The sequence below is a fragment of the Aaosphaeria arxii genome, assembly GCF_010015735.1.
Source record: "Aaosphaeria arxii CBS 175.79 unplaced genomic scaffold BU24scaffold_13, whole genome shotgun sequence".
Lineage (NCBI taxonomy): Eukaryota > Fungi > Ascomycota > Dothideomycetes > Pleosporales > Aaosphaeria > Aaosphaeria arxii.
The window spans coordinates 687,355-700,562 of record NW_022983486.1 but is presented as its reverse complement, the minus strand read 5'-3'; the positions used below and the strand labels follow the sequence as shown (position 1 = coordinate 700,562).

The 13,208-nt window shown below is 50.6% G+C and overlaps 3 protein-coding genes across 3 annotated transcripts; 1 reads left to right on the top strand and 2 right to left on the bottom strand.

Moving 5' to 3' along the window:
- Window positions 1-433: 433 nt before the first annotated feature.
- BU24DRAFT_428502 (uncharacterized protein) lies at window positions 434-3,719 on the bottom strand. The gene has a single exon (XM_033529496.1). The coding sequence runs from the start codon at window positions 3,377-3,379 to the stop codon at window positions 698-700; it is 2,682 nt and encodes an 893-aa protein (XP_033377942.1). The 5' UTR covers window positions 3,380-3,719; the 3' UTR covers window positions 434-697.
- Window positions 3,720-7,593: 3,874 nt separating this feature from the next.
- BU24DRAFT_79146 (uncharacterized protein) lies at window positions 7,594-8,295 on the top strand. Its single transcript, XM_033534640.1, has one exon. The coding sequence runs from the start codon at window positions 7,738-7,740 to the stop codon at window positions 8,167-8,169; it is 432 nt and encodes a 143-aa protein (XP_033377941.1). The 5' UTR covers window positions 7,594-7,737; the 3' UTR covers window positions 8,170-8,295.
- Window positions 8,296-8,824: 529 nt separating this feature from the next.
- Window positions 8,825-9,466, bottom strand: BU24DRAFT_357838 (uncharacterized protein; the record flags this gene model as incomplete). The annotated part of the gene is made up of 3 exons (XM_033523970.1): window positions 8,825-9,107; window positions 9,173-9,324; window positions 9,419-9,466. The coding sequence occupies 3 exons, from the start codon at window positions 9,464-9,466 to the stop codon at window positions 8,825-8,827; spliced, it is 483 nt and encodes a 160-aa protein (XP_033377940.1).
- Between the last annotated feature and the right edge of the window lie 3,742 nt (window positions 9,467-13,208).

Sequence of the window (13,208 nt, the reverse complement as noted above, 5' to 3'; positions counted from 1 at the left end):
GCATCCCATCGCATCCCCTACTCGAGGAAATGCCCTCCGACGACCTGCCTGCCTGCCCATCCTCTCTCGTCCCCTTTCGTCGAGTTCTAGTGTTCTGTGCCGCTTAGCCCGCGAATAGTTGTCGCGAATTGTCCGAGTCCGACCGACCGGTTCGCAACATTACGCGAATGGGGGGAATTCCCCATGTGGATGCGTGGCTGATGAGGGATCGGAGATTGTGATGGGAGGGCAGAATGAATGCGTTCTTACAGTAACGACCTGGGGGTTAGAGAGGCTACGCTACGCGCGTCTGTGGTGATCTGCACGCGGCGGATGATCGTTTAGCATGTAGAACGGCATGGTGTTTGTGATGTACGGTAACTGCCTAGGTAGGTAAGTATTGATTAGAAGGAGGTAGGTAATTGGCACGAGATTGTTATGCAATGCAAAGGAAACGCTTGAATGGATAATCGTGAGGATTCGTATTTCTTTAATGGGACTTTCCGTCTTTCTCTAGATTCTATCTTTAAAAACTCATTTCTCGTTCATGTCTTTCAAGTGTTACAATCTTTCTTCCTTTTTCCGAACCGTGGCCGCCGTTAGGGGATGTAAAATATAGTGGTAAACATTGAAAAAGATAATCGCTGGCTACCTAGGTAGTAATGGAAACAACAAACGTGGTGAAATAATGAAACTTTTTGTGTTGATCGCTCGCTCGCTAGCGTTTCCTTGCGGTTGTCGTGTCTAATCCTTTATTATTGTCGTCACTCCTTCCACTCGACGTCGCAGTTGACGTCGCCGTCTCCGTCGCCGCTTTGGCCTTCGCCACGTCCTCTTCAGCGGGCGTAATATCGATCAGGATATCAGTCTGTTTGCCGCCACCGTCGCTGCCATCGGCCCCGCCGTTGATCGAAGTAGCCTTTGATCCGGACTTCGAGTTCAGCGCCGAGAGGTTGCCAGCGATCTGGTGGGTCCAAAGCTCCGCGTACTTTCCGCCGACCTCGAGGAGCTCTGCGTGCGTGCCGTGCTCTTTCACCTTGCCCTGCTCCACCACGATGATCTGGTCGGCCTCGACGATCGTGCTGAGGCGATGCGCGATCACGAAGGTCGTGCGCCCGGCACTGAGCTTGCGGAACGCATCTTGGATCTGCGCTTCGATCGCTGAGTCGACGGCGGAGGTCGCTTCGTCGAGGAGCACGATCTTGGGGTTGCGGAGGAGCACGCGCGCGATGGCGATTCTTTGCAGTTGCCCGCCGGAGAGCTGGACGCCGCGCTCGCCGACCTTGGAGTTGTATTTGTCCGGAAAGCTCATGATGGCGTCGTGGACGGCGGCTGCGCGGCACGCATCGTGGATCTCGGCATCGGTTGCGTCGAGACGGCCATAGCGGATGTTGTCTAATATGCTTCGGTTGAAGAGCACGGGATCTTGCGGGACGTATCCGATTGAATCGATGAGGCTGGACTTGGTGACGGAGCGGATGTCCTGTCCGTCTATGCAGATGGATCCGTTGGTAACGTCGTAGGCGCGCGAAAGCAGCTTCAGCATGGTGGTCTTTCCGCCGCCGGTCTCGCCAACGAAGGCAATGGTTTGTCCGCCTTCAGCGCGGAGACTTACTCCATTGACGATTTGTTTGCGCTCATCGTAGGCGAATTCTACATCCTTGAATTCGACGTTTCCCTTCTCAACCACGAGTTCTGTAGCGTTTTCGGCGTCCGTTACGGTCGATTTCGTCTTGAGCAATTGAAGCAATCGTTCTGCGTCTATCAGGCTGTTCGAAATTGTCCTGTAACTGTACGCCATAATGTAGAGTGGGGACATCATGGTCTCCCAGTACATGATGAATGTCACAAGGTTTCCAACAGGTTTTTTGCCTGCGACAATCTGGGCAATAGCGAATATGCAGCACGCGGTAAAGCCAAACGTCATAACGAGATCCTGGAGGACATGGCCACCAACGGTGCGGAAGTAGTGGTTATAGTGCGCTGATATGGTTGCGGCAATAGCTGTAGCAAAGCGCTCATACTCGTAGGGCGACCGATTGAAGTAGAACACCGTCTGCCAGTTGGAGATCGTTTCGTTGATCACCTGGTTCTCCGCTCTTTGCTTCTCCATGTATTTCCTACGCCTCGATGTCGCCCACGTCGTGAAGTAAATGCCGAACCAGACGTAGGTTCCTCCCATGAAGAGGATGATGAAGGCCATGTAGGTATCGAAGAGATGTGTCACATACCACATTGCCACCACCATGTCAACGAGAATAGGGAATATCTCAAACAGGACCAACTCAATAATGGTATTGAGGGACGAAGCCTGCTCTACTGCCTTCAGGACCTCTCCAGATTCCTTGTTCGTATGGAAGTCGGTGGATAGGTTCATGACGTGTTTATACGCCATGAGGGTGATTCGCGCATAAGACCGGTTTCGAATGACAACATCCGCGAAATTGCTGAGCATGCCGAATCCACTGTAGCTGTTTACCCAGCTGAATGCGGCCCATAACATGATGTCCTTCCAGGGCATGACATGGGTACCAGAAGCCAACTTATCCGTGATGATGCCGAGTTGTCGCGGGGTGAGAAGGTTGAAGACTCGTCCTTGAATTACATGCAGTGTACGCACAGCCAGGCAAAGCATGAGGATCCAGTCGTTCTTGGGCCAGAGATATGGAAGAAAAATGGTGAATCCTTTGAGGTAGCCGAACCAACCACCCTCTTCCTCTAATCTCTTCGCTTGGAGCTCTTTGATATCTTTATCTCGGTCTTTCCCTTCCTCCTCTTCATCGTCCTCATCGTTCTCACTGCTCGAGTCACTTATTGTACCATAGCCAGCGTTGCCGTTGGCTGCAGCGGCCCCATTAGCGGGCTTCCTTAGTAATGATTGGCCTTCTTCGTCCGTGCCGCGCTCTGGCTGTTTTGATAACAGGAGAACGAAGCCATCAATTGTCAATACTAGAGCAGCCAGAGACTTGAGTAACCTCAAGACCAAAGGGGTACTGTCAGATTTTCCTTTCGCAGGAAATCCAGTAGCAGTTCCAAGAAGGGCGCATATGGTTGTTTCGAAGGCAAAATCAAGCAGGAATGCCCCAAAATACGGATGCCAGCGTATCTTCTCTGCTTTAATGAGAGAAACGCTCAATGGAGTCCAGACCAAGATTGCGCCCAGGCAATTGACCACAGAATCATGGGGCGTGACGTATGTACTACTAGCAATAGAACAGCTGAAGTAGTACAGAACTTCGGCAACATGTGCAACCAGTATGATGGCCATCATGGTAATCGCTAATCTACGCCGTTTCATGGTGATTGCTTGTGGCTTCTGAAGGATGGAGGCGCCGAATAGGAGAGAGGCAAGGAAATAGAAGCCCACAGCAGGAGCATGCGCATACTCGAGGACGACCATTGCGGTCGTCGATGCGACTCGCCGGCGAGGGGCCGCCATTGTCAAAGTAGAGTTTGGGGCCGTAGAGAATTGGAGGTGGGTGCGCAGAGCCTTTGTACCTGGATGAAGTGTTGATTAGTGTGTAATGATGGTACCAGTAGCGTGGACTAGGCTGGGGCGAGTAGTGGCGACGCCCAGATTGACGGTAAAGGTCGGTGAGGTAGTCGCGCAAATTGTTGACGCTCAACTGCGCAGACAGGAACGCGGCAGACAGAAATATTCTTGGGAGGCCGCGTGCAGCTTACAGACGATACAGCTACCTGAGTTAGCCCATTCACCTCTTCAGCTAAGCCAAGCTAGCTGGCGAGGGTGGTTTACGAGTATGTATGTTGCCTGGGAAGAATGTGGGGGGCGATGCACGAGCCACAGCAGCAATGATTCCTAATGGTAGAAGGACCCTGCAGACGCGAGAGGCGCAGTATTGGCACGAAGATATTGACTGGTATCTTCCTATATCTACAGTAGATATAGGTTTCTATGTCTAGTCTACTCCGTATGTTGCCTCATATTTTGATTGGTAGGTAGACTACTTACTGTTCGCAATTCAGTAGTAGGTATCAGGTACCTAATGCATGGAGTAGGTAGTTAACGGCGAACAAACTGTTTCCCATCAAGAACAGAGGTTGTATGCATCGCGTATTCGCGACGATAATAGTCCAGATACCTCCACTTTTCCCCATGCGTTCATCTGAGGTGATCGTCTGAGAGTGCTTTAGGCACCAACCTCGCGTCTTTTTTGCCCTCAGGTGAGGAGGGCTTTGGGGATTGGAATGGTCGCATGGGAGTCACATTCGACGTCGTCTTTCGTGGCCCTGCTACATCTCTTACGTATGACATAGATTGGGCTGGCCTCTGAGAATACGTTCCCGACCGGTGTAGAATAAGTCGGGATGGTCATGAATGTTTGTGGAGGAGTATCATCTCAGCTCTAGAAGAAATGGGCAGTGAAGAGCGCCAGCGGTGGTTGGCTGAGATGAGGTCAGCTATAATTGTCTAATCCCAATGAGGCTAGATGCTTGCTTTTGTGGTGACGGTTAGACTGGTCGATCCACCGCCATTAGACAACAGTCGAATGGCTCTTGCTCAGGCTTCACCGTTGCAGTCCTCGAAACCCTATGATGTATTAGCTGTGCCACAGAGGCGATGCCATGCAACCACAGCTTTCGGCCCCTCATGAGTCATGATCAAACTCAGGCGTTCATCTTTATTACCCAATCATGTACTACGCCTTAGAAGCAAACAAGTCCTCTATAAATGCGGACAAACATGTAGAAAGGGTCCTTCAGTATCACAAGAAATTACGTCAATAGATTGGGAAGAGAATGATGAGAGTGACCTACTTACTGGTCAACGAGCTCAGTATTAGATCATACAACTTTTTCTTAGCAAATATCACAGTGCCTGGAGTTTTGGTGGATTCGTATGAAAACTTAACTTCCACATATTCCACACGACTCTGATATTAGGATTTATGTCGTTCACAAGTATAATTGAGGCGTGCCCGCCGCAAAATCGCTATGGGGAGTCAGCACAAAGCCTCCGCAGGGTCAGATAAACCTCCATTGTAGATAGAGACCTGAGCCTTATTAAATCTTGACTGATTTGTAGTAGAAATGATAATAAATAAAATATGTAGCAGAAAATCTTGACCTGAACCATGATTTTCTAATGCTATAGCACACCTGGCGAGCCTTCGGTGTTTTTTCTGTTCTTAAGTATTTGGTATCAGTATTGTTGCTTAGTGCCTACGGTGTATGAAAGAATAGTAGGTATGAGTTACCGTCTACTTGGGGTGCTAAAGGAAATGAAAAAAATGAAATGCACATATCGTTCTCCAATTTGCCCAGGATCCTGGTACTACGAAGGATCTTCCCGACCCTGCAGGTGACTGCAAATGCTTATAATTACGACCACTGCCAAGACACTTTGCTTTCCACGTCCACACCGTTTGACAATGACTGCGGGTGGTCAATGACTGGTCGAATTAGAACAGTGAAGGTAGTTTCATCCGCGCGTTTGTGCTCGATATTGCCGCTTGACATAAGCAGGTGACGACCAACGAGATCAATCAGGGCATTGAATTTAGTGGCGATTGTATTCTCCCAGCGTGATGCTGAAACACTGTAACGATATGGTGTCTGTTCATGAGAATAGTCCTGAAATGAGTGTTCACCTAGTACTAACTCGTGAGGATAATCTCGAGCCCATTGTTGGCCTGGTCATCGTAGCAGTAGACAGATACATCAGTGGGTGTGATAAAAGCGACTTAGATGAACTTGGTTAAACTCAAGTCCTTCACTCATTCCCTCGCTGGTGAACTCTACTGAAGTACTGCTCATGTCTCCTCTTCACCGTGAAGATCTTTGTTTTCTTCACTGTCCACATTCAAACGGCGCAAACCATTGGGCGACGGCAAACTGCAGTTAGCACCAGACTTCCCTGTCTATTCCATCGCAAAGCTCTGTCCGCTCACTCGAAATCCACTCCACCCTCTTCCCATCCCACCACCGCCCGACTGCTCTCTCGACGAAACCAACCAATCTCGCATGGTGCGCATGCGTGCACGCGCTGCTTCAATCAATCCATACATCCATCCATCCACACCCAGCAAACACACACCACAACCAATCTCGATAGGTAAGCCGCGTTGAATTTAAGAATGATTCGACTCACAGCGAGATCTGCCACTCGTCATTCCCTTCCCCAGCCCTTCATAGCCAGCCCTCTATAGCCAGACCTTACCAGCAGGAAAAGACATCGTCGCTCAAACACCAACACCCCATGTACTGAGATCTCTAGTTGCCGCATTACATTTGTATAATCGTTGAGAGCATCGGGAAGTTCGCCGTTAGCCCTCCAGTTGTTCTCCTCCAGTCGTTCCAATTGAGGTCCCTGCGCGCGCACGAGTATCCATGATGCCACAGCCAACTGCCACGGCAACCCAATCCTCAACATCCATAGCGATGAAGTGTACCTCGGATCCGTCTTTGTTCCAGGTCGTCAACATCCGTACGGCCAAGTGTGCTAAATGTGACAAACGCAATAAAGATACTATACGTCGCTGTCCAGGCTGCACATACCAGATATGCAAGCCGTGTTTTGACGCACAGAACGGTCGAGATTTGCATCACGGGAGCACTTCCACTTTTCTATCGAAGGTAGATTCTCTGGCGGGCCCCATCAGGAGGCGCAGGTTCGATAAGGACGGCAGCCGGATCGCCAGTGAAGTCCCGAAGCCTGAAGACCCCAAAACAGAAGAAGCTCTGGAGCCTGGGCCGTCGGGTACCCTCACTCGTGGAAGTGAAGTCGGCAACCCTAACTCGGGAACTGAAGTCGGCAACCCCACAAACGCCAGCGCTGGTGTAGAAAAAAACGCAGCCGAGCCGATAGGTGTCGTCGAAAATAATTCCAAGGTGATTCCACGACTGGAACCTGGCCCAAGTAACGCCGCCGCTCCTTCACCGCGCCTCAAGCTTATCGTCAACGGCGGAGGCAAGACTACGCGCGCCACCAACGCCAGCGAGCGGAATCTCACTGCTTCAGCGCCGTCAGTGAAGAAGACGAAAAAAAGCAAGATGGATCAAGACGACGCCAAAGAGGCAGAGGGCGCCGGCCGCGGCGTCATCACTCAGGAAGACTGGATCATGCCGCCAACTCACCCGCGCCGTTCCCGCCGAACCGCACCTCAGAGGCCAAACCAAGAAGACCTCGACTCAGGTGCCGACACCGACGATGACTATGAGGATACGAACAAGGTGAATGAGAATAAGAATGAGAACAAGAATAAGGAGAAGACTGCAGCCAAAGCCAAGCCTCAGCCAACAGTCAGAAGCAAGCGAGCACGCAAGGCAGAGAGAAGTCCAACTCCACCGAAACGCATCCGACTTTGGAATGAAGCTTCTGAGATCGATGCGTTGATGCAACAGCATGGAGTGAATACGCCCGAGCGTCCTTACCATGAACATCTTCTGGCGCACACTATTAGCCTCCCAGGTCCTCTAGCAATGATGCCACAGTTAATGCAATACTACCAGGAGCTGAGTGAAGGACCAAGCCATTCTCACTCAATGACAAGCCGGGGAATGGCCACAAATGTCCAGTATATGGGAAGATCCAACAAAAACAGCATTATGAACGAAGACAAGGTGAGTACAGTTATGCAAAGTCAAATATGATGATCGGCGTACTAACATGATTGTAAACAGACTGAGAATCAACTACCCGCTCCGACCCTTCGTGAATATGTCAGAGAGGCTGCTACGGATCTGTCCAAGAAAGAAGGGCTTAAGGGTGACCAAGGGGCCATTCTACACGCGAGAATGGTCGAGGCGATGGCGAAGAAGGTTGCATCTTTCGACAATCGGGCAGTCCGTGAAATGAGTGGCTCTACACTCGACATGCCTGTGGGTTACCTGACGCCAGACCAGTTCGCGACCTTGAAGAATTTCGTGAATACAGAGGGCCATCGGACGTTGCAATCCTTCGCGGATGGGCACAGCCAGGAAGCTGCACCATCGTACGAGCGATCCAGGCTCTTCTCTGGTTCAGAGATCAAAGGAAATGATCAACCCTTTCAAACACCAGTGCTCCAGACCCCGTCACGAGCAAAGGCGCCCGTAGAGACTGGCACCATGGGCACGCCGAAGACTCGGGAATCAGCATCCAATGTTCAACTGGCACAAGATACCATCTCGATGCGGGAACCTGATCACGACCAAGGGATGGCAAAGCGATTCAATAACGCTCCGTGAGTCGAAAAGGACACTTCGCTAGGATCCAGTTAGCAAGCGTTTAACACTTGCGCAACACTTTTGACAGCTTGCGTGAACAACGCCATCGAACTGGAAATTGGACAATGGTGCGAGTGGCGAATATGGTTAGGGCAAGGGTTGGTGGTGTACCTTTGGTGTGACGTCTGGTTCTTTTTCATTAATCGGTTCCTCTGGCACGTGAATATCACCAATGAACAACTAGGGATCGCACCCTGATTCAACACGTCTTCCCAGTATGGACTCTAGTGTCTATTGGTTATACTGGTTCGAGGTCCGGATCGTGCGACTTTAGCAATCAGACTTGAGGAACAGGGTTTGTGTAGGATTAGATACAGAGTCCAATGATATGCATATGATGATATGATAATGAAGAAAGTGAATCATTAGTGTTCATAGTGAGCAATGCTGATGAGGGTAGCCGTGGGTATCCCGATAAATAATATACATATAAAAAGAAATATTAAGGAGACGATGCACAAAGATGAAAGGTCCAAGGCACCATGACCTGTAGGTAGGTAGAAAAAGACATAAGAGATCCTGCACAACGATATGCAGGGCTTAGACAGGGGTGAGCGAACAAATAATGAAATAAACGGTAGACTTCCTAGGATTTGGTATGCCGTTGAGCCAGGTTTCACCGCACTGGCTTTCGATCTGCAGCGAAGGCATCGCCGAATTGTATTGTAAGGGCACCGGTATCGATGGGTTCGACACGGCCCCAGCTGCCCTCAACGTCCTTTGTGTTGCTCACGACTTCATTGAGCCATGTCGACTCGTCCTCATTCTCATGCGCATCAGCGGATGATGGTCGGCTGTTGGAGGGAAGGGGAGGAAATCTTTCGCTAAAGAGGCGATGGTATTCGGCCGTCTTGGATCCATCGAGGGCGTGTGTAGTTTGTGATACATCGATTAATTTGCTGAACAAGGGATATAGGTCAGTTGCAGTCGCTCCAGACCGGGAGGTGAAAACAGAGGGACCTACTCAGAGGTTTGAGCGCAGATCCGCTCCAGAGCATCCCTCTGGCGTCTTATTTCTTCGGGATCTGGTTGAGGTAGATTGTGTGAGCTGGTGGCTGCGATACTGCCATATTGCTGGTGGTAGGCGTCCCCAAGGAGATGCGAACTGTCGGACTGCTGCGCAAGGGAGAAGATTAGCACGACATGTGCATGACATGAGACAGCTCGGTTATGCGGACAGCACAGAATCGAGGTTGGAACAGTCACTCACCTCAGAATCGGAGGGCTGTCGCCCTAGGCAGGATGAGCAGATGCCCATGAATGAGAGGAATGCGGTGGAGCACGCCCGGGGTTTGGGGGTGCTTTTCCAGCTGTAGGACGAGGTGCGGACGATAGTTCCGTGGAGGAAGGGTATGGTCGGGTGAGCGGCTATTAAGGTGAGGCAATTGTACTTGAGGTTCGAATGTTGTCCTGCCCTTGGGCAATAATAACGGTGGTGGTGGTTTGATAGCAGACCAGTATCGCAAGAGGTTGGCTGACAACGGGTATCTCCGCCAAGGGGAGATCGACTCGTGAAAAAAGCCTAACCGAATCCAACATAGCGCTCCCGTAGCTTGTCTCCACCGAAGATCTTCTACTTCATCCCGAATTGGATCTGCCTTTGAGACTATTGTATCAGATCCACAACTAACCTATGTTCTCTTCGTCCCATGCACATTCCAGTGAACTTCTCAAACATAGCGACATTCTTCTAGCGGTGCTACGCCGCCTCACGCCTCAGTTGACGAATTAAGATATAGTGGCCTTTCGAATGTACGAAGTAGATTCAGGATGTTCAGTGGAGAGAGAGTACGGGGCACCTGAGGTACTGCTTTAGTCCCTGTCTTGCAAAAATCTCAACAACTCGTCCTTCTTGGTTCCACTGTCTTCATTTTGTTCCAAAATGGCATCTCTCGTTTGACCCATGGCGCCCCGTCTTGTGCAGCAATCAGTTTGCCGTTATCTACGATGGCAATTCGCAATCATTTGATACCCTTCTTCGAATGCAACCGCGCCTCGCGTTTCTTAGACGCGATCTGTCCTTCGTGTTTCTCCCAACACTTCCCCAAATAACTCTTGAGGTGGGTAAGGAAATGTGTCGACGCGCCACAGGCAAGGGGGCTTGGCGTCATTTGGAGCATTCCTCCTACGCCAAGCTCCATCGAACCCACCATCACCAGTTGGGAGGGAGGCTATCAGGATTTCCTCTTCAGCGCCAGAGTCATGAACATTCTCAGGGCTGGGTTGCACGCAAGGTGACTGTCTTCAATCATGCTTCACGCGAAACCTGAAGGTCTTGTGGGCCACAGTCCGAATCAGTACCGCGTATCCCGCCTGCAAGGCACATTCTCAACGTGGGAATAATCCTGATGGCTGTGACAACCGATAGCATAGGCACCTAGGAGTATTTGACTACCTCAACCTCGTTCGTCCTTTAAAAAGGTAGGCCATTGAGATTCTTACTCGTCATCTCCAAGAATCCTCACCGGGAATCTGTCAGTTGCTTGATCTGAGCAGCTCTCACTCGCTTGAGTGCTCGATCATGCTTTTCACTCGTTCTTTATCAGCTTCGGCTGCTTTTCTTTCCTTTTCTTTCCCAGCTTTGGCTGCAGTTCCCCGTCATCGAGTGGAGCAACTTGAAGGTGCGGCATCTGGTCAGGGGGGGTTTCTAGCGAAGTGGTCGAAACGATTCGAGAAACGACAAGACGAATTGCTATGTGTACCGAATATCTGGTCGGATACCTTGCACGACACGAGCAAAGATAATCAACAAATCTTTTGTAATGAGTGGCTTGAACTCCCCCCAGCTACTTTCGTCGAGGATGTGACATCAACCATGTAGCTAACCTCTTCCTTTTAATGTCCATATTGCTAATCGTTCATGCTAGTGTGTACACAGATATAAGTGGAAGCACTGGTACCATAACTTCGACTACAAGAACTACAACGACTGTGACAACCACTGAAACTTCATACATTACGCCGGCAGCAATTACGCCCCGAGCAGCAAATGCAGCAGCGGCGGCGGCGGCGGCCTGGCAAATTATCGATTCTGTGATAGCTAGCGCTGTAGAGACTTCTTCAACTCCTACTGCTACACCATCACCCACAGGTAGTGTTCGACGAGCAGCCGAGTTGGGATTGTCCACAGCTTGCTTGTGTCTTCAAGTCGAACCCACATCTACAGTGACCCTCACCAATACGGCTCCACCAGTTGTATGTGTTCCTCCACGCACTTGATCTCCTGTGGGTACTTGGGCTAACTGAATGTAGGAGACAACTCTGAAGGCAGTGAGACTACGAATACAGACGGAAATCTTCACAAAGACATACACCACTACCGTGACGGAAATTACGCAGCTCAATGGAACAGCTGTGGATTCTTCCAACATTTCAGCCCCCACAGTCTCATTGACCGATGTCGAATCCAGCACGGAAGCGCCTTCGGTCACGGTGCTTGTAAACGCTACAGGCCCCGTTATCACCACTGGAGGTGCTGTGCTTCCTTTACCGACAGGTCCTGTTGCAATCGGCATACCTTTCAAGTGTCCGGACGATAACGGAAAGCGCATTTCTAACATTTTCAACGACAAAAGATACGAGTATGAGGTTTTCTGCGACAAAGCAATCTCAATAGGAGAGGGTGTAATTGACACCCCAGCTTCGAATCCGACGGCTTGTGCTGCCGAATGCTCTTTCGTCAACGATGTATTTGGATATGCCAAGTGTGGAGCTGCTGCTTTCTCCGTCGACACTGGCAGGTGTTTGACAAGCGGTGGAAGTCCGAACTTGGTTGATAGCCCTGGATCCGTAACGAGCGTGCTCACTGGCATCTTCACTCATGGCGGCGATAATGGAGAATGTCAATTCGTCGACTTCTCGGTCCCGCCGAGCAATGTATCTTCAGCTGATACGTCCGCTATAGTAGCATCTATCACCGCAGCAAGGGTTTCGTTATCTACTCCAGGATTCGTTACCAGTTCAGGAACTGGCGGTGAGTTCCGTACCCGCTTCTCGTCTGGTACCACTGGAACCGATGGCATCTACCGATTCTCTTGGTACGAAGTGTACGCTTCGTCTAGCTCTTGGTATGAGGTATATGCAACCTCCTGGTCTTGCACAAATAACGTTCCCCGAACGGTCATCGTACAGCAACCCACAACTGGCATTGAGAGTGTTACATCTTTCATACCCGATATCACCACCATTATCCGAGGTGGTGTTACGACGATCATTTCTGGCAATTCAACGTCTATCTATAATGAGGGTGCAGGGGAAGCGACACCCACGGCGGTATCGGCCACGACGACGAGTGGCAACGGACTTTTCACTACCGAGTTTTCTACCGCCACCCAAACATCAATTGGTGGAGCGGGTGCTGAGACCCCAGCAGCATCCTCAGTTGTATCTGGTGCAGCAGGTTCTCAGATCAGCTTAAACTCCACAAGAGTAGCTTCCACTGGCTCAGTAACCCAGGGTTCGGCGGCCTTGACAGTGTCTGGTCAAGAAGGAAGTTCGAACTCTACAAGTGCAGGCGGTTCTGTTCAAGTACCTGCAACATCCGGAGGCGTACAGGAGACCATTAGTGGTTCAGTGCTCATCTCCAACTCTACAGCAGGCGCGGGCAGTGCATCAGCATCGGTAACCTCTGGTTCTGCTGGTCAGACCATTGGAGGTTCAACCTTTACGTCCAACTCAACTGGCGCATCCGGTGCAGAGGCGATTCCATCCAACACTGCCATAGCGTCTACATTTGAAAGTCCATCGAACGCTACAGGCGGAGTGGGCACTGCTGCGACATCTGGCAGTTTTGCCAATACTGAGAGCAATGCAATGTCCACCGCGAATTCTACTGGCGGCGCCGGTTCTGCGGGGCTGACGGTCACTTCTGGAGCTGCTGAGCAAACTTTGGGAGTTTCTACCTTGACTTCAAATTCGACGGGAGGTCTCGGCTCTACGGTAATAAGCGCAACAACTGGTTCAGCCGAGCAAACAATCAGTGGCTCAACATCGACAGCGAA

What these genes read in the sequence shown, in the direction of transcription:
- BU24DRAFT_428502 (XM_033529496.1), bottom strand. Translation starts at nt 3,379, where the DNA reads ATGGTCGTCCTCGAGTATGCGCATGCTCCTGCTGTGGGCTTCTATTTC.
- BU24DRAFT_79146 (XM_033534640.1), top strand. Translation starts at nt 7,738, where the DNA reads ATGGTCGAGGCGATGGCGAAGAAGGTTGCATCTTTCGACAATCGGGCA.